The sequence below is a fragment of the Miniopterus schreibersii genome (genome assembly GCF_964146895.1).
Source record: "Miniopterus schreibersii genome assembly, chromosome: 12".
Taxonomy (NCBI): Eukaryota; Metazoa; Chordata; class Mammalia; order Chiroptera; family Miniopteridae; genus Miniopterus; species Miniopterus schreibersii.
Genome location: NC_138112.1, coordinates 50,124,646 through 50,150,763, shown reverse-complemented (window position 1 = coordinate 50,150,763; position 26,118 = coordinate 50,124,646). Strand labels below are relative to the sequence as shown.

The window sequence follows — 26,118 nt, the reverse complement described above, 5'->3', positions numbered from 1 at the left end:
AGGCAAGAAATGAAACTTTAATAGTGCAAGGTGTGTGTTTTTTTCCTTTGTGCAGATATTTTAAGTGGAGATAAAGATAAACTAATGATTTAAAAAAACTAACCAAATAATCTGCAATCAAATTGTTCAAGCTGGTCTGGTTTCAAGTTATCATCTAATTAATGAAGAGTTGGGAAAGAGGGAGGGACAGGCTCTAAGATAAAGCACCTTTCTCTCACCCCAAGTATTTTTCCAAGGTTCAACTATGACGTATCCATGTAAGCTACAGTTTATTTTATATAAGAGCTCTATTCAAGATATAAAGACTGGGGAGGGAAAAGGAAGGAAGGGACTCCAGAGCCATTTCAAATAAAGCTATCGAGCTAATCCCAATATGACTCTACATGTTAAAGAGGTAATGGTTTTTAAAAAATGCTCACCCATAGTGCCACTGTGGCTCCTGATAAGAAGTACCATGGAAGCCGTTTATGTAGGGGCAAGTGAGGTTCCATCTCCTGTAATTTTGAAGAAATCACAGCAAAATTCAGGATTACCCTCAATGTTGGGAATCCAAGCAGTAGTCAAAATCACAAAGCCCAGTTAAATTAGAAACCTCCCAAAGGGGTCCACCACAGCTCATGGGAAGCTACGTTCTCGCAATGGTTCCTTCCCTTTAGGGAGAATACTTCAGGGCTCTTAGCTGAGATCTTTTACAGGTGATACGAGACATAATGGTACAAGCTGCTTCCTGAGTGTTGAATTAGAGTGGTATTCAAGTAGGTAGGAAATAAAGTCAAAATCTGAGGGCGCCTGCTTAAATAGACATGCTTTAATGATGTTATAATTCCATTCGAGATCAACTGAATTGAGCTGAATTGCATTGCTCTGCTCGGCAACTGCTCTGCAGGATACTAAATAGGATGCCTTCTTTATAAAGGATTGTGTTCATTCATACAGTTCAGGGGCCCAGACTTCTCCATTTTCAAGCTTTTTAAGTCATTAATGAAAGATATTAATTGTATCAGCTGACATTCTTAGCTACATAGTTAGATTATACCCAAAAGAATGGTGCCATATGGTAAAAAATAGCTATGAGCAGAAATCTAAATCACATAATTCTCTATAAAATATAAGATTTTATATCCTGTGGATTTTTCAGGGCAGACTGAGTGGAAACAGAACTCAACAGGTAGAGGAGGCTGTCTGAGCACTCTACTGAACCCCAGGATGTGTGCATATATATGGGTGTCCACACATGGATGTGTGTGTTCCCAGTATGGACTCAAATGTGAGTTCTGGGTGTACTTAACCACTAATGATGCACTGCAAGTAATTAAAAATCTCTGATTTCAAAACCATTACCACTAAGTGGGTGATTCACAGTGAACCGACACATACTGTTTTTTCAACTGCTTTGAAAAGTCAACATTCAGTATATGTAGCTTTCATATCAGTAATTTTTGGCACAGCCAACAGGTCTGCTTTTATTTTCTCTTTTATCCCATGAAGTATGGATATACATAATGTCATTAGTATGACAATATCATCTGGAATATAATCTCGTAATTTCAAACTGTTCATGTCACCCAAGTTGTTAATGTTATTTTCTCAGGTGTTCTTCCCCCTTTACTCGCTTACTGAATTTTGTAATGTTTCTACGCAATTTAATAAATGTCAAATAAATGCCTAAATGATGTAAAGAATTTGAGTATCACACTGCAAGAGGAGTGTCCTGAACAGAGGAGGGAATGCTACTCAAGAGACTGTATTAGAAACATATTCTATTCTCCCTTTAACAGCATCTCCTAACAAAGTGGTTACAGGTTATGGCAACGCAGGGACTCTAAAAACATGCAGCCAAGAGTCTAGTCTGGTGTTTGATGGCAAAGTACCTTCTATTTTCACATGGAAAAACCTGAGGTGCCAGGCAGTCACACTACTCAGTCAACACATAGCTGGCTTGCCAGTTGAGGATCTCAAAGGATAGACTTTCACCCCAGACAGCAGTGCAACGATCTTTCCATTATAATCAGTTAAAAGAAACTAGTTGAATAAAATTTGATCTAATAAAACAATCACTCATAACCCCACTATCTTAATACAATACCAATCTAATTTTTCATATTAACTTCATTTCCATGTATACATATTTATACACATATTTAAAGCCCAGCATATACACACACAGTTTTCCTTTTTCTCTTATTTCACTTAGTATTAAAATAATGTCTTTCATGATATGAAGCCTTGGACTTACTTCAAAATAATCTATTGGCTAAAAGGAGTGGGTATATAAATAAAACAAGACTAACCATCAATTAATATTAATTGAAGCTGGGTGATAGGTCCTGGGGTTCATTAGACTTCTTTATCTACTTTTATATGTGTTTGAAACATATCATACAAGTATATAAGCTATCATTATATGATTTATATGTTGGAGAATATTTTAAAGGCAAATTAAAATACACATCGTTGAGAGACGACCTACAGCAGTGTGCCCATTGAGACATGATGCCCGTTTCAGCTTCCTAATCTACCTTAGTCACTGGGTTCATTTTCCTATGTTTACACATAGCTTCAAATTCAGGTCTCAGCTGAAGTTGCTGCTGTTCCTCCTCAAAGTCCACCAGGTCCCACTCATATTCCAGTCTGGCTTGACGCTGTTTCCAAAACTCCAAAAACAACGTGACTATAGGAAAATACGTGTATAAAAACAAATATAATCAAGAGATGGAGAAATAAAGTGAATGAAAAAACAACCGAGTTTTCCTCTATTTTGATTTATTTATTTTATTTTTTATTGCATTTATTGGGACAACACTGGTAAATAAAGTTATATAGGTTTCAGATGTACAATTCTATGATATATCATTTGTATATTGTATTGTGTGTTCTTCACCCCAAGTAACTGTCTTCTATTTTTTATACGTATTTATTGATTTCAGAGAGAGGAAGGGAGAAACAGAGAGAGAGAGAGAGAGAGAGAAACCTTATGGTTGCCTCTCTTATGTGCTCTGACCAGGGATCGAACCAGCAACCTAGGTATATGCCCTGACTGGGAATCAAATCCACAACCTTTTGGTGTATAGGATGACTCCAACCAACAAAGCCACCAGGCCAGGGCCTCTATTTTTAAATATCAATTTAGCTGCATAATGGCTCTTCTGTCACTATTATTTGATGATAAAATTGTAAAATTCTTAATATAGGTATAATTATGTAATAACATTGAAATAACTTGTATATAAAATTTCAAGTTAATTTCTTAGATAGCAATCCATGCAAGAAAAAAATCAGGTTAATTACTCTCTCTCTTTATTAAGATAATTTGAAGACATAAACTTAATGTTTTACTAACACCTAAATTTTGTTTGCAAGATCAGTCTTCTACTGAAATTATTCAGTATTTTAGCGAAATCATTCAAGCATTATACCTTAGCAAAATTTAAGAAAAATGTAAGAGCCATTTCACAGCACATTCTCTCCCTACTCTCTAAAATATATATTCCATGTTCATTGCAGCATTATTCACAATAGTGAAGTCATGAAAACAACCTAACTGTCCATCAATGGATGAATGGGTAAAGAAAAAGTAGTTAACATACACAATGGAATATTATTCGGTCATTAACAAAGAAGATCCTGCCACTTGAGACAACATGAATGGACCTCGAGGGTATTATGCTAAGTAAGGTAAGTCATACAGAGAAAGAGAAATACTGTATGGTCTCACTTAACTGTGGAATCTTAAGAGAAAAAAAGCAAACTCATAGAAATAGTAGAGTTTGGTGGTTGAGGGGGGTGGGGGAAATGGGTGAAAGTGGTCAAAAGGTTTACAAATGTCCATTTATAAGATTAGTAAGTTCTGGGGATATAATGTATATAGCATGGTGACTATAGTTAAAAATACTGTGTTGTATATTTGAAAGTTACTAGGAGTGGATCTTAAGTGTTCTCATAATAAAAATTTGTAATTATGTGAGGTGATAAATGTTAACTTATTGTAGTAATCATTTCACAATATATACATACATATATCAAATCATTATATTGTACACTTTAAACTAATAAAATATTATATGTCAATTATATCTCAATGAAACTAGGAGGGAAAAGTGAAAATAAACTAAATGTCCAACAACAGACAACTGGATAAATAAACTGCGGTAAGTTTATAAAAGACAGTTCTATTCAGTTATAAATACATAAACATACACACACACACAACACATACACATATTCATTGCTACAAAAGGAGTCCCATTCACTGTTTGTTCTATTAAAAAATAGGCTTAAAACTATGTATAATATTATACCATTTATGTAAAGTTATATGAACGCACATGCCACATAGGTAGAGTAAGATTCTGAAAAATCATGGCCAAGATAATGATTCTATTTCTGGTGATTTTAACATTATTTTCTTGCTGTGATTTTAACATTATTTTCTTGCTGTTTCAATATACTGCTTTAGTTTCCTAACATGGGTATATATTTTCCTTATAAACCAGCCAAAAATATTGTTAAAGCATTTCTACCCTTCAGTACAAAGCCTAATATGCATTATTTTTTTCATGTCTCAATCCCTTGGACAAGTGTTGTTTCTTCCCATCTCCTCTGCCAACTCATCCTTTGATTCAGCTTAACTGTTAATTAGTATCTGTACTAAAACAAATATCCCCGAAGTTCTGTTTTCCTGAAAGTTGGACCAGATCCTCAAAAACTGAAGCTTAATCAATTCACTGCTATAATAAACTTTTCTGAAAGAACTAACTGATGATAGCACCTCCTAAAAACACAGTGCTGCTGGGAGTTCCACATATGGTTGCTCCTCTATTTGTGATGAAATATAGGGTTGGTGTTGGTGCACAATCTCTCTCAATGGAAACAACTGAAAACTACTACATATGTTTAAATCTGTGCACCCATCGTTCACTTCCGATTCCAGTTAGTGACAGAGGCAGGATTTGGCAGCCACATAATGAAGAGAGTACATATCCCAACTTCCCAAACTTGGGGTTGCGGGAGAATTGTTAGTAACATTTCTCTTTCCTTTTCTCTTTGAATCTGTGCTGCTCTCTTCAGAGCTTAGCAGCCAGGCAGAAGCGACAGGAACCCTTAAATCCCTCTGCTTCACATACACGCCGACACATTTTGCTGTCTTCTTGGATCAAGCTATCCTTGCCCTTTGCCCAGTTTTTAAGTGCGTATGTTTGTTTGCTGACGATTCTTTTTTAATTGTAAAGAAAATCTATTTTTCCCCCAGAGTCCTCTGAATTTTGAGACATGTTTCAGAAGTCTGCAGGTCTCCCCTTGCTGAGTTACTCTTACAGAAAATATTTGTCCTATCTGATGGCAGGAGCAACTTCAATAACACTTCTACTTCCCGTGTGAGATGCAAAGATGAAATCCTGGAACATTTCCAAAATTAAGGGCCTTTCTACTTTATATGGAACATTTTTATCAAATAGACCTGGAAACAGGCACTAGAATTAGCCACAGAAAACTCAGACTCAAGTACCGACTTATTAGCACTCTATAACTTTTTAAAATTCTTATTCTAGTTTGCATCCATGACTCAATATCCTCTAGCCACCAAATGTGTTTATTCTCTCCTGAGTTAACTGCTTAATTGACCCTGCTTTTTACCATAGTCCTGGGAGATAATGTCAGTTGAACACATATAAGCTTTCAAAAATTATGTTGTCTCTCAGAGAAAGGAGCAGATGATTACTAGAGGCTTTTTTTTTTTTTTTGATCAAGGACCAAGGACTAAAGACCACTGATGTGTACCCCATTGGGGTACTGATTCTAGCACAAAGGCCTAAAATCACCTTCGGGATGTTATAGAGACAGACCATATAACACAGAACATGGAGACAGCTGTTTTTTATGTGACTACATACTCACCCCAAATTCCCATGAATATTGCAAAAAACACTGTTGACTCATTATCAAATAAATAAGAGACCTGTAAACACAAAAATAACATCACACAGACTACTTAGTTTCAAATGCAATGCAAAAGGAGGGAAATTCCAAATCTTTTCAATCTACCAAAATACATCCATACCTTTGAAGACAAACATGTAGAATTTAGTCTCCAATAATCACACACTACATCACAGAGTGGGCACATGATAATTTGACCTCCAATCTCAGGGTCACAGATTTCAGTGCTGCAGAGGGAACAGCAAGGTTATTTAAGTGATGTGTGTTGGGTGAGAGTCCGAAGCTATTCTTATCAACAAAACTGTTCATATAGCTTCTCACATATGGCAGAAGGGGAATGGAGCAGCAATTTCTGTCCTAGGTCAAGCCATGCTTTGAGGAACAGAATCTTTAGAACTAGTCCTTAAAAACAGATTTTTTTCATAAAGCACCCAGTGAGGGGCAGCTGCTTGGGGTATTTTTCCAGAAATATCAATTATCTGCTGCCATAAAGAAACATTCTCGACTGGCCAATGTTGCTCAGTGTTTGAGCATCAACCTATAAACCAAGAGGTCATGGTATGATTCCTGGTCAGGGCACATGCCTGGGTTGTGGGCTCGAGCCCCAGTAGGAGGCGTGCAGGAGGCAGCCAATCAATCACTCATCATTGGTGTTTCTATCTCTCTCTTCTCCCTTCCTCTCTCTGAAATCAATAAAAATATATTTAAAAAAAACAAAAACATTCTGAAACAAATGCCAGGAAACATAACAGCAGTTTCAATTAGCATAAGATCAAAACATTTTCTCTGCCTAGGCAACTCGGCTGCACTTACCTGCTTGTGCTATTATGCATTGAAAATAAGCCATAAATAAAACAAGCTAAGCCAACTATAGCTGCAAAGAACAGCATTTCTGTGTAGAATCCGAGAAAGACAAAATACATGCCAATTTTTTCTCCAAAATAATTCCTATAAAAGAGGGTAAAGACAGAATCAGAGGTTGGAAGAATGGCACAGTCCAGACAGCCTTTGTTTTACATTCACACAAGCCTGTATTCTAATTTAGGCTCCTCAGCTTTCTAGATGTATAATCTTGGTAAAGTTACTAAACTCTCTAAACTTTAGTTTCCACACCATAAAATGCAGGATGATATTTATCCAAAGAATTGGTGTAAGGATTAAAAGAGACAACACATCTAAGAAGGAAGCCAACTGAGTGAAGGTTAAGTTTTATTTTGAAATAATACAGAAATCTAGATTTAAATCTAAATTTAAAGAGTTGACATGTTAGAAATAAACTGGGGAACATTCTGCAATGTAACTTCTAGCAATTGACTTAACAAATGGAAATTCTGTGCACCATCTGCACAGACTTTTGCTTTCTCTCTCTTTCTAAAACTGAAGAAGGTACGCTGACCACGTATTAGGCAAGAGTAATTGTATGTATAAAACTCTATCTCCCTCCAAGTTTGGATCTCTGTTGGATCCTTACAGAATTGTGAGGTAGGCGGCACACCAAGGAATTAAAAGTGACCGCTGAGTACAAGTTCCATAAAATATACAGTTCAGCTCTTGTTTACAAAGAGGTGAAAAATACAGCACTACTTGGCATACATGCTCAAGTCCCAGGCCAACTTTTGATTGTGGCTGTTTTTTTGAACCCAGTACCCCTTAAGAAACCCCTCAAGAAACCAGGGAACATAGAACAGCTCACCAAATCCATAAATTCTTTCCACAGTTTCCTAATAGCATACTATATATAAATGTATTACAGCAAAGAATATTAAATTGCAATTTCAAAAGGAAGGCAACTCTGGAAATAAAGATATAAGCTTAATTTCCCAATGAGAAGATTGTAGAATATTTTTCTCATACTCAGTATTAATTTTATTTAACCTCCCACTCTTCAGTTTTTAAAATTGCTAATCATTTCTAATTAAACAGGTGTCTTACTGCTTGTACCCTCTTTCATTCTTTTCAGTGATAAATGTATTCTGCATTGCTGTTGTTCCCTGTCCAGTTCTTCAAATCACTATAAACTTGAAATTAAATTATAATTCTATCATATTCTCTTGTTATTTGTCATCCTAACTTCCTGAGGTTTCATTCACACTTAGGATGAGTGAACTTGCTTTCCTCCTTTTTTTGTTTTTGCAGGAAAAAACAGCAATTATTGTAATACCGCATACCATCAAACTTTTTTTAAAAGAGGAAAAAAATATTTGATTTTGGGCATTTACTATTCACCATGTCTATTTCCATTTGATGTTTTAAAAATGACAGAATCAATCATTTTTGAAGGTTAGGCAACAATATTACTGTAAAAATTCTTCAAGAATTCGTAAAAAAACTGCGTATTTCAACAACCTTATTTTTAAAGAATTACATTTTCCTCCCTTTCAAATAGCAAGAATCTCTTTCCTTGAGAATTAAAAAAAAGTCCTCAAAAACAAAAAGTTCATATAATGATTTACAGAAAGCATTGGTTTATATACTCCAGCTGCCTTCTATTCTTAAGTTTCCCCTTACTTGCCTTAGAGAAAACTTGCGACAGCATTTCAACTGATTTGGGTGTATGCATCTAAATCAGTCTTCTAAAAAGGGTGCTGTGATGCTGTGTAAGTATCTCGGTAGAAGCATAAGTCACCAAGTGAACAGTTCTAATCTGATTATCCCTTTACTGAAATCACAGTAGGTGTCTCCTAACATCCTGTATGTATGTAGTATTGTAATGGTTCAAAGAAGAAGCCTGCAGCCATAGTCTTCTTGCTAAGCTAATAAAACTGTCCGAGAAGTTGTCTGAGAGCATGGAACACAGACAGGCTCAGACACTACGCTGTTAATTGCCTGAGTCCAAAGATACGAGAGAAAAAAAATGAGGTTACAGAACAATTGTATTCACAATTCTCTGAGACACACACAGACACACACACACACACACACACACATCCATACACAAGCTTTCTGCGATCTTCTAAATTTCTGGACTGAGAGGAAAACAAAACATTATATATTAAGCAATAAGTGCTGGATCCTATGCTAAAAAAAGTATATCTCACTTAATAATCAAGTAACCCCATAAAGAAAGTCTGCTGTTATTCCCATTTTATAGATGAGCCTCACAGAGGTTAAGTAACTTGAACAAGTTCAGATTGCTTCTAGGAGGGAAAACCTGGATTTGAACCCAGCCTGCCTAAATACCAAGGCCCAACCTCTGAACCACTGAGCTACCTCTGCAGGGTGGTTAACAGCATTGTGGTAACAGCACTGTGTTCACAAATGAATGACTAAATGATAGTGTAGATACAAAACTGGGAAGGTGTACAGTGTAGCGGGTGAGAATAGTAAAAAGAATGGCATGTGATGCCATTGTAAATAAAAATCACATGATCAAGTTTTAAACATCATAAAAAACTTACCTAATCAAGTCTAAAGGCTGCTCCTTGTAAAAATAGGAAAACCGAGCCCAATTCTGGAAAAGTGTGTACCTTTCATTGACAGGATTAGGAGGTTCCGATGGCTTCCAATATTGACCCTACAGATAATCAAGAAGAAAGCGTGTGAAAGACAAAGCAGAGGAGGGTGACAAGTAAACCAACACTGCTTTTAGGAGGTCAGTGAAACAGGCAAATGTTCTTTCTGTTAGACTTGGATATTCCTATTCCGTTCATGTAAAATTATTTACTAAAATCTATAATAAACTATAATAATAGTGATTTTTTTAAATTAAATTCTCACACTCACGTATTTAATAACACAAGTTTAAAGTTTGAGGCATTGGCTTTACTCCAGCTTTCCTTTCACCAGGACATGCCCTTTCTTCTCTACTTAAACCCAACATAATATTCATAGCTTGGGGATTCATATGGCTATATAACTGGCTGGGACTTCAGAAATAAGCTAATACTTTTATCGTAGAGATTGAAAAATAAACCCCAAGAGCAGTTAAATGAGTGATCCAAAGTCATACTACTAAGACAGGAATCTCCTCTAGGGAACCTGTCTTGTCCTCACTGATATCCACTTCCTAAGGAATTTAAAATATATACGACAAACTTTAGCACTGAAGAGCCTCAGCACTGTTTCAGGCCGAAGTTCTTTCCCAGTTAGGAAGCACGGGGCACCTTCAGGACCCAGCAGAGCCCCGCCCGAACAGCCACTCAGGGCCTTCTCCGTGTCTGCTCCCTGGACAAGTGAACTGCTGAAGACAACATTGACTAGATACCCAATTTAAAATGAAGCACATGTGAAGATCTCCGTATTAGGTGATGACATCTTATGGCATCCAGATGCCAACAGTTTTCTTCTTCTGTAGCTAATCCTACTAAATCTTGAGAATTGAAATGGAAAACAAAAAAACAAAAACCCAGCCTATTTGCGTATCTGGAAACATGATTCTTTAAAGTACATTAAGGGACAATCCAGTACCTAAGCTTGAATTCAGAGGAAAAGAAAGAAAGAAAAAGTAAAATTAACAGTAACTTAAAGCTCTCTCCAACAACCGCTCAGTAACACTGATTTTCCAATAAGCATAAAGGATTCTGCTGAAAGGCTAGACATAAGGATTAAAATTTCTGGTGCCTGAGGATATTTGGTCTTTTTAGTTTGGCTTTATGACCTGGAAATATGAAGAAGAGAACCAATGCCCTAAAAACAAATACGCAATCCTCAAAATTTTCAAAAACTGAATGAGCCCGTTGCGAAAAGTGATTGACAAAGAATGCATTGCCAGTGTTACTAACCCACTATAGATATCTCTATTTTATGCCCATGGCACTTTTTAGAACCCATAATCTTCTAGAAGTTATTTTGCCCCAGGGAAAAACATGGGGGAGGGGTAAAGGGCGATGGCTGAAGGGGTGGGGAGGATGGCTTCACCTGAGCTGACACCCTCGTTGAAAACAGCTATTCATTTTGGAAAATTCTGCTGTACCCTCATAGGAAGCCCACCACAGATAATCAGCTAACCAGTGTTGAACTGACTAGAGTCAAGGACCATGCTGGTGAATGGATGCTGGCAGAGGAAACTGGCACAACAGTTTACGTCCTGGAAAAGACAGAGCTTGGCTTTGGGCTTTTGGAAACTACTACTGCAACATTACCTGCGAAAATACGAGCGATGATTTAGATGCCACTTGTTTAAGTGGAAATACTTGGTTCTTCTATATTCCTAAGGAATGTGTTTCTCGAAAAGAGAGCATGTCATTGAAAAGTCCTCTATTAGTATGGGAAAAATAAAACAGAAATAAAAGAAACAGAAGTTCCAAGGGATGGTGTCAAAATTGTTTATATCTGTTTAGCCATATGATGTCCACTGCCAACGGACAGTGAGATCCAGACTTGTAATATCTAAAAGGAAAAGTTCTCCTCAGAAACCCCCAGAAACTAGGCTGTCAAGCTTTCAGGTTTGGTTGAACAGGGACATCATGTAAAATGTCACTTCCTTGTTGATCACATGAAGCTCAATAATTTTGTTCAATGATCCAACAGCCTCAAGGAATCATTCTTCTGAATGTCAATTATTTGTCTGAATCTTTCTCATGGACTGGAGTTTTACCTTGTTTTGAAGTTGTACACATGCTTTATATCCCAGAAACTCCTAGTCTGTGAGCGATTCATGGATGTGTTCCAACAATACCTAACAGAATGCTTTACATATAAACAAATCATGCCTTTGACGAATGAATACGTGAATGCATTTAATGTATGCATATAATTTAAGTCCTTTACAGCTCTAAAACTTTATGAGAAAAGATCTGATGGATTCAGATAGAAATTCCAAATATTATGTTCTAAAACCTTCTTTTCCTATCACTGCTCTTTTCAGTATGTGTCCTAAAGAAAAATCACGTGCGAATGTAATTGTTTTCCCAAAATGAATTTCCGTTGAAACTTCAGTGTGAAGAGGTATAAACTCTGTGTTTCAGCATCGCTGGTAAAACTTGTAGCTTAGAACTAGGGAGCCTGTGGGGATCTTCCCAACATGTGAGAGAATTAAGCAACCTGTCCAAAAAGAGAAAGCAAATGGAAGATTCTCTCCCCCAGGCAAGACCACCTCTGAACGTGTGAGAGGGGAAACGGTTTCCAAATTTCAAAGCCAAGCTAACACTTACATCATGGAGTGGAAAGGCAGCCGAGTAAGTGTAGGAAGTTAGCAGTCGCTCAATCCCAATCTTTTTCTTCCCGTCTTCTATGCCGAAAGGACATCGCGACAGAATATAATAAACCTGAAAGGGGAGCAGAAAGAGACACCCGTTTCACAACTTCAGGCTTGCCGCATTTTTCCCCAACCACAATTTAACACTGTCTGCTTTGTCGGAACGTAGACAGGAACTCCGGTTACAGAAGGACCCTTCCCTTTGTTGTTTGGGGGAAGGTGTGGAAGGTGGGGCTATGTGGAGTTTGCAGCTATTCCAGCTCCTGGGAATGAAAGCCCCCTATTTCCTTGGGGAGAGCAGAGAACGAGTCATAACTTATTTTGCTTCTCCTGTCCCAAGCTCCTCTGGAAGGCTCCTGTGCCAGAATTCCTGCTGCAATTAGGGCTCCAAGCTGGAGTCTAGTATCACTGCTAACAGTTCCATTAGGGGAATAAAGAATAGAGTTGGCGCTTGGGCAAGCTGCTTTGAACGCCTCTTCATTTAATTACTCTGATAATTTATGGAGGGTATGGATTTAATTATCAGAGGAATTAAATGAAGAATTCAATTAATAAAATTAATGTAATTTTCCTATCATCTGAATTTATTAACTGGGTGTATCATATCTATAACTATTTTGTGATCACTTACATCTCTATATCGGGTTTCTCCTCCATATAATATGGACTTTGGTGGCCTCAGCTCTTGTATTTCTGTCAGTTCAATCTTACCTGCTTTTTGTGTTCCGGCCAACTTTTCAGAATTTCTGCTTTTCTGATTGGTGAACTGGATCGTTTTAGTACTATTTTAGATGTATTTCCCTTTCCTCTTTTTATATTTCATCATTTAAGAAACTGTTGATTGGAATGGTTGTTGTTCCTGCACCACCATTATCTGGTTGCTCACTTTACGGACAAGCTTAATATTCCCCCTTGATCAATAAATCATAATTTATGTAAGGCAATTTTAATTTTTATAAATAATGTGTTAAGTATTACATATTCTACATACTTTGAGTTATTTCTTAGGAAAGATTCACCAAAATAAGAACTCTGTCATGGGGTGTTCACAAAATGGAAAATTATACTCTACCAGGTATTAAGACTTATTATAAAACTACGGTAATAAATTCAGCATGGTATTGCCAAATAAAAACAAATCCAGACTTAGCAAAATTTGTATTGGAAAAGATTATTGTAAGAGGGTGAGGTGAACTATTGCAATGGGGAGACATGTAAACATCTGCAAAGCTAGTCAGAAAAGGGCTTTTCTTTTACAGGGAGAAAGAAGCCAGGTTCAGGGAGTAGCTTTCTTTGTGTTAAGTGAGGGCTACGCTACATGCCAACATTGGCTTAGGTTGAGGGTGAGTCAAAGTTTAGGGTCCTATGGGGAAGAAAGAAGTTTCATTAAAGTGTGATCACTGCAGCTAACATGTATTTTGTTTTTATGAATCAATGGGGATGAATAATTCAGCTAAACATTCATGAAACAAAGAATGGGAATGTGGAGGGCCTGAGTTTGTCCCTTATTACTATAAAATAATACAAAGGGGAGCAATCATAAGGACACTATAGGTGCATAAGAATGGAAATTTCCCTGGTGCCAAAAGGAACTGAGACTTCCTCCTACTCCCTTTTCTTAGAGCATTTCCTATAGAGTACTTGTAATTATAAATTCTTTCTCTATCCCTTTGATGTATATAAGTCTTTTTAAAAGCTAATTAAGCCCATTGCTAGTTTTACAACCCAGGAGTGTTTTTCTTAAAATTTCTCAGCGCTTTCTCTTTTAAATGTAAACATCAAGAAAGATAGCATCCCTGTCTTCCTGTCTCTGTGACTCCCAGTTGTAATGATGGGCTAGACATAGAGATACGTGAGAAGCTTTATTTTTTGGATAAAGACAACTAACCCAGACAAACACTTCAATTACCAGGTAAATTTAGGATGAACAATGTGGCAAATGGCTCTGTCAAGTCAGAGTAGGAAGGGGGCATGGTTATGAATAATCTTTAAGTCATATGGGAAAGGGTGGTTCTCTATAGTTAGCAGTTTCTCAGAATGAGAAGACTCGGGGGAGGGAGGGGCGTCCCTTTAACCATCCTTGGTTTCCAGGACTACAGAACTCAGGTAAAGTTCCACATGGTCAGTATTGATACAAAAATAGACAAAGAGGTCAAAGCCACACAGTCAAGTCCAGCAGTAGACCTATGACTATATAGGTACTTCAATTATGACAAAGGTAGAACTGTAAGATAGTATAAACAAACTATTGAATGTTTTCAGTAACTGGAGCAAGTTAAATGACTACACATATGGGGGGAAATGGACTACATCTCACCCCATGCACAAAAATTAATTCCAGGTAGATAGTAGTTCTCAACGTGAAAAGCAAAATAGTACAACTCCTAGAATACAGGAAATTAACTTCGTGATCTTGATGGTAAAGTTCAAGAGCATTATTCATAAAGTAAAGGCTTGAGAAAATGGACCACATTAAAATGAAAAACATCTGTTTACCAAAAGAACCCACTAAGAGAAAAAAAAGGGATGCACAATGTAGGAAAAGATCAGTACAATATATAATAAACAGTTGTTACAAATCAACAAGGGAAGGCCTAATTGTAAAACAGATAAGAGACTTTAACAGGGATTTCAGGAAAGTGCTTATCTAAGTGTCCAATAAACATACAAGGAGCTCATCTCCTTCCTATCAGAGAAATGCAAGTTAAAACCATAATAACACATACACAAATAAATTTCCATACAAAGCAACACAAATGAATGGACAGAAGCTCATACAAGCTAAGTTAACCATCCAAATAAATGCTGAGCCAAATGCTATATGATTCTTTGTCTTAAATTTAAAAACAGGCTAAACTGATCTCTGCTGTGAAGAGTTTACCTCTGCCAAAGAGAATAGGAATGGTGATTGGGAGAAGGCACCAGGGCTTCTGGGGCGCTAGAAAGATTTTCTCTTTTGATATGGGTGGTGCTTACATGTCTGTGCACTTTTCATAATTCAGTGAGGTGTACACTCATAACTTGTGGGTCTGTCTCTATGTCTGTTACTAGGACTCTAAATTAAGACATCTTTTTATAAAGCGTGAAGTGCAATAAGTACAAAATTTTAAATATGCATGCCTTTAAGTCCAGAAATTTTATATGTGGTTACCCATTTTGCAGAAAAATTTACATGTGTTGAAATATGTAAATGCTAGGTTGTAAACTGCAGAACTGTTTGTAGTATCAGAAAAGTTGGAAACAAACTCAATAGCTGTAAAAAGTGGAAATGTTTAATAAAATTACATCTATATAAGATGTTACAAAATACACATTGTGAGGGGCATATGTCGTGATGGTTCTGAAGATACTTTAAGAAGCAAAAAATTCTGCCCTGGCCAGTTTTGCTCAGTGGTTAGAGAGCATTGGCCCATGGACTGAAGGGTCCAGAGTTTGATTCCAGCCAAGGGTACGTACCTCGGTTGCAGGTTTGATCCCCAGCCCTAGTTGGGACATGTGCGGGAGGCAACCAATCAATCACTGTGTCTCTCTCACATCGAGTTCTGTCTTCCCCTCTCTCTGAAAAGCAATGGAAAAAATATCCTCGGGTGAGGTTTGAAAAACAAAAAAAGTAAAAAAATTCTATACCAATGTAAAATGCTCTTGTAATACTGTTCAATTTGTACATATATAAACTATAGTGTTTGGGATGAGACCAGGAAGGAAGGGACTTCTGCATTAACCTCCCAAACAGCTTCCTCGACAGAGCAAGAATAGTACTGCTCCACGAGGGGAAACTGCTGTGCTTTAGTGCTAAATTAACCTAAGGCACTGACACTCTTTACAAACAACTAAAGATAAATAATATTGACATTTCCACTCCTGATCATTCCTAATTTGTTCCTACAGATTCACTGGCCTTTTGTTAGCAACTTTTGAATGTAACAAGGATATCTGAAGAACTTTACAGTTCGCAAAGTGTCTCATATACATTCTTTCATTTCATTCTCCCAATAATTCCAGTATCATCATTATCTCTATTTATCTCTATTTTAAGAGACATTATGTCCTTTAGAAGGAAGCAGAGTCATGACCTGAAACCAGGTTTTCTGATTCCATGCTATGTGCACTTTATTTATTCTCTTATAGGTTGCTTCCTAGGGTTTTTGTTGTTTTTTTAATCCTGGTTAAGAAAAAATGGGGGAAGGGGCAGTTTTTAGTTTGTAGATTCACTTTTATACATGAATTCTAGACATTATATTCCTGTCAGTGAATTTTTAAAACACAGAGGTACGAATTAAAAACAATGATTATTTCAAAATCCTTCTCTGACACTTCAGAGTACTGACCCTGAAGGGAATGAAGCCTCCAACTGCTCAGGGAAACAGAGTTTAAGTCAAGTCAGGGGGAAGGGTCATGGGATTGCTAGAACCCTGGTAATTACATCAACAGGCCACAGATAAAAGGGGTAAGAGTGACAAAGAACCTGAATTTTTTCCTCTAAAATCGCATCAATAATAATAATATCTAACACTTATTGAGTACTTAGTTAGTATGTTCCAGAAACTATTCAAAGCTTTCATACCTAAACTCAGTTAATTCCCAGGGTAACTAACCTATGAGGTAGATATTATTCCCATTTTAACAAGAAGAAACTATGGCACAGACACCATGATTCTTTCAGAGAGAGGTTTTTAATGGTAAACTTAAAGGTACTAAGACTACAAATTGAGAAGAAATATTATTCAAAAGACTGAAAATGGTTTTAACGAAAAGAAAAAATTCTGTGGTGTCTCAAATATTATCTATATATAAAGAAATTTAAAAATTCAATTTCCATTTGGAATAACCAATATTCCTGCTACTATGCACTGAATTTACAAACCAAACTCTAGGATCATAAAACCATTTTGCAAAGATCGTATAAAATCTCTAAGTCCTGTATCTCAATTAAATGCTTTCCCCAGTATTGCATGATGCCTCTTTCTTTACTATGTCCACCATGTCAACCGTTCATTTTTCAACAACACATTGAGAAGTAGTGAGGTTAACACATTTAAGTGGTCCAGGTAGACTTTCAAACCCACCCAATATCACTATATAAATTATCAAAATGCACACAGAAATACCCTGCAGACATAGTATTGCACATGCACACATATAAAGGAAAACACAGGCACACATCCCTTCCTTGAAGGCATGTGCCCCAAGGTCCTCTCTACCTACAATTCTGTTTCTTGACGAGGATGGGAAGAAGGTTGACTGGTCATCGATGAGGAAGAGTTCCTGGCGATGTCTGGTGAACTGGGCAGTGAAATACTCAGGGTGAGGATACTTCACGTTCCTTGCGAGCTTCAGAGGACCAAGCATACAGTTAAAGGAGAAGGTCTCAGGTCGGGGAATATCACTCTCTTTAATAGGCATTTTGATTCCCAGCACTTCAGCGTAAGTCACTAACACCTCCCAAGGGGCATGGATCTTGACAAAGTAAGTTCTTCCATCTTCAGAGTTCTGTATAAAAAGGGGGCAAAATAACAGAAAGCTTACTAATCTGTTCATTACCGAGCAAACTGAGAAAAAGAAAGTTGTATAAAAATCATGAACAAATTAAAGATATCACAGCATTTTCAACTGATTGAAATTTTTCAGCAAAACTTTTAGAAGAACAAATGCTCAAAACAGTTATATACTGCACATTATATTTACATATACAGGTATGTATATGCTTTATATATGTGTGTGTGTATGGGGGGGGGAGAGAGAGAAAGAGAGGAGCAAAGATAGGACATACTTTAAAGTACATTTCAGGGTCAATGTACACTAGCCTGAAATCCACAGATGCATGTGTGTTCTGGGCAATCTCTTAAGTATTTATTTAGCAACTAGCCATGCACTCAAAACTGCCATTAGGGTATATGCAGGACATGCACAAAGTATAAGATGCAGTCACTCTTTTTACCTAGCTTCTATGTACAGCCTACACCTAGAGGAAGAACTTTAATAGTAAGGGTTCATTAAACAGGATAACAATTATGTTATAGTTATAGAGCGCGTGCTATCATACATACTTATTAGTTGAGTAAAAACAGGGATAAATAAGAACTAAAGAGTGTTTAGTTAGAACTGGAGAGTATTTGAGTTTCATGAACAGACTAGAAACTTAAATATGTCTTGAAGAACAATTCTGAAGGAAAGTCTAGGAAACTCGTAAATGATAGGGGGTTAAAAAAAAAAGATATTCATGAGCAGAAAAAGTTCCATGGCTTAAATATCAGTTGTGCTACAAGTTAGCCAGGTAAACTAGACTGGGTGCCAGATTACAGGCAGCCTTCAAAATGAGACAGATGTGAAACAAAAACCACATCTTCACTTTCCTTGTGTCCTGAATAGAATTATTTATGTCTATTTTAAAAGTATTCCACTCATTATCTCACAGAGAAAAGACCAACTTACCTGAACAACCACAGGTATTACCATTCCCAGTGCACGCATCTGTAGCCCCCCAAAAAACTAATGTATTGCTCCCAAGCACAAAGTTTATCTAGTCAAAGGCCAGAGCAGAAAAATAGAACACTTAAAACATCAAGATTCTGGTATAAATTAACTACTTTTACCATTTTGTCTTCAATTTCCAACTCCAGGCCTGTTTTTCGGAGATTTTGTTCAAACTCTTTTCTTCTTTCCTATGGAAAAACCAATCAATAGAATTATGTAGAACACTTTTATTCACACGGTGATAAACAGACTTGTCATACGACAACTGCACCTTACATGGTTCTCTGTCCCTCCCATGGTTTCATGTACGTACTCTGTGTATTACCCCCATCTCAGTGCCACGTGCTGCTTTTCACCTGGACTATAATTTGCAATATAACTAGAACAAGCCAATATATCTAGGAATAATCTCCAGGAAATATACAGGATCTCTACCTGAAAAAAATGTACAAAACTTTACTAAATAACGTTAAAAAAACAATAAATAAACAAACAGATCATGCTCCTAGTTGGGAAGACATAGTATTACAAAGCTATCAGTATCCTTCAAATAAATGGGATACTTAATACAATTTTAAGCCACAATATCATCATGACCTTTTAATCTTAAAAAATAGAACAGCTTCACTCAGAAAAAGTAAAATTAAATTGTAAATGTAAATAATCATTACTTGTGGGCTTCAAAGCTATGCACTGCTTGCTGAAAAAAAGTTTGGTTTTAATTATGATTTAATTGAGAAAAAATTCATAACTGAAATTTTAAAAGGCTTCATTAGGATATTAGAGAACACTCATCTTCAAATTGATATGTCTACCATGAGATATAATCAAACTTTACAAGGAATAAAAGGTAATTTTAATGTGTCTTTTTCCACCTCTTCCAATATTTACTACATGTTTACTACATCAGAGAGCAGGCCTGTGAGAGTGGTGCAAGTTCTCCTTTCTCAGCTACCCTTTCATAGTTGCTCTTCTATACTACCAAAATAAGGCAAGCAGGAAACCCAAGAAAGGGAGAGGGGCGTTAAAAATACTGTATCAGGCCCTGGCCCATGCGGCTTAGCTGGCTGAGCGACGTCCCGTGCAGCGAAAGGTCACCAACTTGATTCCTCATCAGGGCACATGACCAAGTTGCAGGGCTAGATACCCAGTCACGGAGCGTTTGGGAGGCAGCCGATCAATGATTCTTTCTCGCTTGATGTTTCCCTCTCTCCCTCCCTCTCCCTTTCTCTCTAACACCAATAAAAAAAGAAAATAGGATAAGAAACAGAGCCTAATCTAAAGACTACTTCAGACAGAGTGGATTAATGAAAACTGAAATGAAAATTGCATTCAAAAGACATATATATGTATATATTTAGCATACAACTCAAATCTTAGAGGTCTCATTTACTATTTAAGGTAAACTATATAAAAATGTATCGGTAATTGCCCTGACTGGTTTGGCTCAGTGGCTAGAGTGTCAGCCCACAGACTGAAGGGTTGCAGGCTCCATTCTGGTCAAGGGCATGTGCCTCAGCTGCAGACGCAATTCCCAGGCACAGATGAGGCAAGTGCGGAAGGCAACCAATCAATGTGTCTCTCACATCAATGTTTCTCTCTCTTCCACTCTCTCTGAAAAGCAATGGAAAAAATATCCTCAGGTGAGGATTAAAAATTATAATAATAATAATAATAATAATAAAAGAGTCAAAAACTAAAAACATATCAGTAACTTCTAAGAAGAAAGTTAGTGCCTAAAATGTCCAAAAAATAAACCTGAATTTACACATCCATTCTTAGTTGCATATGTTGTAGCCTTCTTAACCAGGTTTAGCTTTCAGTAACCCTTCAGAGGCCTCTAACTTCTCCGATATAATTCATTGGGAACATCCCTGTCCAATTACAGAATGTGCTTTTTTAAATTCCCATTTCTTTCACGAAATACTTACCGCCTTTAAGTCCGTTTCTTTCTTTACATCATCAACATAGGAAAGCACAAAATCGATTTGCCTCACCCCATCTCGGAAGAAGGTAGAGTCTTTGCTTTGCTCATCTTTTTTAAACTGCAGGAAACATGAATGACAGAACTTTAAATAACAGTTTTATTTTCAAATGGCAAAAACATGATATCCTTAATTAGCTAAAATTGGGTCACCATCTAATTATTTTCAGTCCTGAAATGACAGGTGAAGACAAATAACCAAAGTTTTCATCAACAGAAAATTATTCTTGTTTCTGAAAATGAACGTCCATAAAGGAGGTATATATTAAATAGTAAAAAATCAAGATGAAACTAAGTATACATGCACACACCACAAAAATGATGAAAATGTAAAATGAATATAGGATCCCAAAATGCACATTCAGAAAGAGACTTGTTATCTTCATTAAACAACGTGCCAATTAGTTCAACAAATAATTAATGGTCACACACTAGGGATAATTGATTATAGACCAATTAATGAATCTCACTATAAAAAGTTAATTTGTGATTGATGCCTATACTATGATTTCATAAAATTGCCACTTTCTAATTCAACTTTTGAAGGGCTAAAATAAAATCCAGGTGCAGTTAAAAATTAGGAAGCAGGTAGCTTCGAGCTGGCTCCACTACAAGTAAAGTCTCATGCAAATCTCCTTTCAACATCAATTTCTTAGGTGAGCCTAAATCAATGCTTTGTTTAAATTTGTGTTATTAATTCTCTCAGTATAAGAATCAAACTTTCAAATTCAACTTTCACATGTTGTATTGTTCATTGGTGCCTTCCTTTCAAAACTGCAAAGACACTAACTAAGAGAGCTTCAGAAAGAAGGGATTTCATAGCTGACTGATTTGGTCTTCATAGTTGGTATGTCATAGATAGTACTTAATACTTGGAAGAGCCCCCATATAATACTTAGAATGATGCAAATAGATAATGCAGTGGATGTCCGTGATCTCTCTAACCCTGTGATGCAAAGTTATAATACAGGCAAGTTTCCAATTGCTGCATCTAACCTGTGAATGAAGAACTAGATTATTTTAATTTTCATAACTGGTATTTATATCAGTTAATGAGTTTCTTTTATGGTGCTCTACGCTGTTTTTCAGCCAAGTTAGGCCAGCCAGCCCTCCCATATAAGGGAATGAATGTAGATCAGTCATGTACAAATAAGACAAAAATCTCATGTATGGCCTGTGGTCTATGAACAGAGTAACTGCATTTTATCTGTATGAACACATAGCTGATGTGTCTGAGAAAGAAATAGCTCCCAATGTATAGAAGGAAATGAGTGGAAAAATAGATTAAGAAACAAAAAATATTTAGGGAGTCTAAAGATTAAATATCAAAATATAGTAACTCAAATGTCATATCTGAGTTCTCTGTACCTCAAAGGATTACATAAACATCTCCTTTTCCTAAAAGAAAGCAAAATAAACCGAGAAAATTCAAGCTGGTATCTTATACATTGATTATAAATCACTAAAAAAGTAAAAGTAAACAAAACATATCATTTGAGCTCTCTTGTAAAACATCATAGTATTTACATATGAAATTCACTGAAACTTGTGGAAGCCAACTGGGGCAAAAAAAAAAAAAAATCTAATTAGAATAAATATAAACAAAGCAAAAAAATAGAAGGGAAAAAAAAACAACAATCCTTTTGCTCTAAGTCTGTGACAGCTATATTTTGCATGATAGTTTATAAAAAAAACAACATATATTTTCAAGCGCTCTAAGTCTGTGACATCTATATTTTACATGGTATGTTATAAAAAGAAATAACATATATTTACAAGTGTTCTAACTGGACAAACTAAATCTAGGTCCACAGAGTTCTGGTAACAGAAGAGGTGCCCATGGAAATCAACAAAAATCACACTCAGAGTATTTGACTATTAAGGAACAAACAAAGGAGCTAGTAGAAATAGTGACTCCAATGATTTTCCTGAGGGCTCAGTCAAAATGGGTGTATATACTTCCCTTCTACTGAAAGCCAAAGGCAACATGGGAAAACTCAAACTTCTGTCATTATGTTGTACCCTAAGTATAAACTGTAAAAATTTTTAAAATACGGAAAAATCACTGGTAACCTTATAAATCACCATGAGGTACATGCCAGGGCTGTTAACAAAAAACAGCTGAAGCGACTGGGGCAGAGAAACCTGGTATACATGTAACCAAATACTATTCAAACGCATCATTCTTTTGTTCTGCCCAAGGCATGACATTACGATATTCTGCAATGTGTGCATGAGTAGGAGTTTGCGTTTCTATTTGATTTGCTCTTAAAATGCCTAGATATATAATGAGCCAAATATCCGGGTGCCTTTTCTCTGAGTGAGGTAGTTATTCTGAAGTTCACAGACTTGGATTCTTGATGGGGGTTCATAAACCTCTGAAACTCTATGTAAATTTTATGTGTGTGTGTATGCATATATGTGTGTGTATGATACACATATGCATGCATTTTTAGGAAGAGGTTCCATAGCTTTAATCAGATAAAAAATAAGAATTACCATTCTAGAACCTCAATCACCTGGGGACTAGGAATCAGTAACAAAGACCCCCTCCGAAACCCATACAATACTATTCATTGGAATAAAAATGGCTTAGACTATCACTGTGGCCATCCAGAGCACAAGCAGCAACATTCACCACTGCTTTTACCAGAAGACGGCGACTCAGGAACAAATTGTATCTCTTTGCAGGCTGTGGAGCAATCAATAGAGAGTTAGCAAATGCTACCCGGGATTAAAGAAAAGGTTTCAAACATCATGGACGGACCTGGAGAGTATTGTGCTAAGTGAAATAAGCCAGACAGAGAAAAACAAATACCATAGGATTTCACATAGGGTGGAATCTAATGGACAAAATAAACAAAATTGAAACAGACTCATAGATACAGAGAACAGACTGATAGCTGTCAGAGGGGAGGGGGCTGGGGGGCTGGGCAAAAAGAGAAAGGGAATAAGAAAACAACAACAACTCATAGACCCCGACAACAATTCGGTGATTACCAGAGGGAAGGGGGTGGGGAGGTGGAAGAGAGTAAATAGGGATAAATGGTGACGGAAGGAGACTTGACTTTGGGTGAGCACACAATACCATATACAGATGATGTATTAGAGAACTGTAAAGCTGAAACCTGTACGATTTTATTAACCAATGTCACCCCAATACATTCAACAAAAGTTTTTAAAGGGAGGAAATAAAAAGTCCAATAGCATATTAACATTTTTTCGCTCATTTGCCATATTGACAATACAAGTACAAATCTGGTCTAAATGCACAGCCTTTCTTCGTCCACCATGCTAAGTGATGTAAACGTTTAAGGGTCAAAGAATTAAAAAGAAAAGATTTCCAAAAAACAGACACACTAACAAACTCCGTATGATCACTCAGGTGAATGTGTACTTGTGATATTGAAAGTTGGAGGGTCAGAGAAGTAGCAAAGAAGAAAATAACAAAAAATAGAAAGAAAACAATAAAAAATAAAGGAAAGGGGAAAAAATACTTCAAAGTAATTTTCCCTAAGCCCTTTATACAGTAATGTTAAATAATACATATTTGTGGAACTGAATTAAAGAAGAAAGGACACTGTAAGGAGAAAGAATGCTGAACTAGGCCTTAAGAAACCTGAGTTCTAGTCCAGGATCTACCCCTTAAACATATGGACAATTTTGGTCAAGATATTAAACCTCTCAGACCCTTAATTTTCTCATTTGTAAAACAAACTAAATTCCAAGCAAAGTGCCATGTTTTATGTATCATCCTCATAAATACGTCTAATGTACCTTTTCTCCATAAGAAGGTGATTTTTTTCTGAAGTGATAAATTCTCAAAAACCATGTATGAGGCCCTGCAAAACAACTGAGAACTGAGAGAGCATGAACATCGCTGATTTAAAAAAAGTATCTAATTTGTGTCCATGCAAGAAACTAAAGTGTCCTTCGATAGATGATTGGATAAAGAAGATGTACTACATATATACAATGGAATGCTACTCAGCCCTAAGATGAAATACTGCCATTTGTGACAACATGGATGGGCATTGAGAATATCATGCTAAGCGACATAAGTCAGAAAAAGCTAAGAACCATATGATTTCACTCATATGTGAAATATAAAACTGAAATTCACAGACACAGACTACAGTATGGTGGTTACCAGAGGAAGGGGGTTGTGGAGGTAGTAACGGGTAAAAGGGACCAAACAATATGGTGATGGAAGCTGATCTGCCTTTGGGTGGTGGGCACACAATGCAATATACAGATCATGGCCCAGCAGGGATGGCTCAGCAGTTGAGCATCGACCTAGGATCCAGGAGATCTCGGTCCGGGTCACATGCCTGGGTTGCGGGCTCAATCCCCAGTGGGGGGCGTGCAGGAGGCAGCCAATCAATGACTCTCTCGCCATTGATGTTTCTCTCTTTCTCTCCCTCTCCCTGAAATCAATAGATATATTTAATAAAAATAAATAACTTTCATATACACATACATATATATACACATACATATATATACACACATACACACACGTACAGATCATGTATCATAGAACTCTACACTCGAGCCCTGGCCGGTGTGGATCCGTTGGCTGGAGCATCGTCCCATTAACGGAAAGGTCGCAGGTTCAATTCCCAGTCCGGATGCACAACTAGGCTGCAGGTTCAGTCCTGGGTCAGGGTGTGTACAGCAGGCAACCGACCGATGTTTCTCTCTCTCACCCCCTTCTCTCCCTTAGTCTCTCTAAAATCAATTTTTTAAAATTCCTTTATTTAAAAAAATCAACATTTGAATCCTATATAACATTAACTAATATCATCCCAATGAATTTAATTTAAAAAAAGAAAGTGATCATAACGATTGCTGCTTACCCTTGGTTTGTCAATGATGAGCAAGCTGCTCTCTCTGCTGCCCAGCATCTGATAATAGCACCATTGGGAAGACACAATGCTATTATTAACAATGCAAGTAGACAGCCTGTAACTTTCAGTAACAAAACTCTAGCTTCTCTCTGCAGAAATACTAAACCTGCAATTCCGGGGAGCTATAAAACACCTGAAATGAAATGCAAAACTATGTGTATATTGTGTACACACATGCATGTGTATTCATGCAAGTGGGGGTGGGGTGGGGGGTGGAGAGACAGAGCTTGAGAGAGAATGAGAATTTTGGTGGTAGCTTTATCAAATCACACACACACATACACACACAAACCACCAGACACAAGAAATGGTTAAGAACTACTATGTTACAGAGAAATAGCAAGGATTTCCACTCTTTCAATGATGCTGAATCCTCAAAAGGACCAAAACAAAGGGCAAAATTAATGGACTATTTTAGGCCTAAAAATAGGTATTTGATGACATTACTTAAACACAAAGAAGCAAAGAAATGTAAACTGTGATTGAAGTTAACTTGAGAAATACATACAAAAATCTGTGAAGAGTATATTATCATTGTGCCAATATGAACAAAATGAAAATGGCAATATATTTATTTTCATTTAAATTGGTTCAATCTCATAAGATAAATCTTTCCTCAGACTGCTCTAAAGACATGGAAACTTGAATTTTTCATGTTCTTTATTTTCTAGATAATTGTC

At 36.7% G+C, this 26,118-nt stretch overlaps 1 protein-coding gene across 11 annotated transcripts in view; it reads right to left on the bottom strand.

Annotated features, from left to right (window-relative positions):
* Window positions 1-26,118, bottom strand: part of ANO5 (anoctamin 5) — a 53,306-nt gene that overhangs the window by 17,302 nt on the left and 9,886 nt on the right. For 3 of the 11 annotated variants that reach the window (XM_081153114.1, XM_081153112.1, XM_081153121.1), the window contains exons 3-14: window positions 25,388-25,435; window positions 23,179-23,220; window positions 20,476-20,589; window positions 18,664-18,732; window positions 17,276-17,560; window positions 12,027-12,140; window positions 9,333-9,448; window positions 6,748-6,882; window positions 6,056-6,161; window positions 5,893-5,953; window positions 2,520-2,671; window positions 420-494 (exon numbers count right to left, since the gene is read on the bottom strand). In XM_081153114.1, coding sequence (XP_081009240.1) covers window positions 420-494; window positions 2,520-2,671; window positions 5,893-5,953; window positions 6,056-6,161; window positions 6,748-6,882; window positions 9,333-9,448; window positions 12,027-12,140; window positions 17,276-17,560; window positions 18,664-18,732; window positions 20,476-20,589; window positions 23,179-23,220; window positions 25,388-25,435 — 1,317 coding nt within the window. The remainder of the gene's footprint in view (window positions 1-419; window positions 495-2,519; window positions 2,672-5,892; window positions 5,954-6,055; window positions 6,162-6,747; window positions 6,883-9,332; window positions 9,449-12,026; window positions 12,141-17,275; window positions 17,561-18,663; window positions 18,733-20,475; window positions 20,590-23,178; window positions 23,221-25,387; window positions 25,436-26,118) is intronic. The other 8 variants (XM_081153116.1, XM_081153117.1, XM_081153113.1 and 5 more) reach the window with 5 other exon arrangements.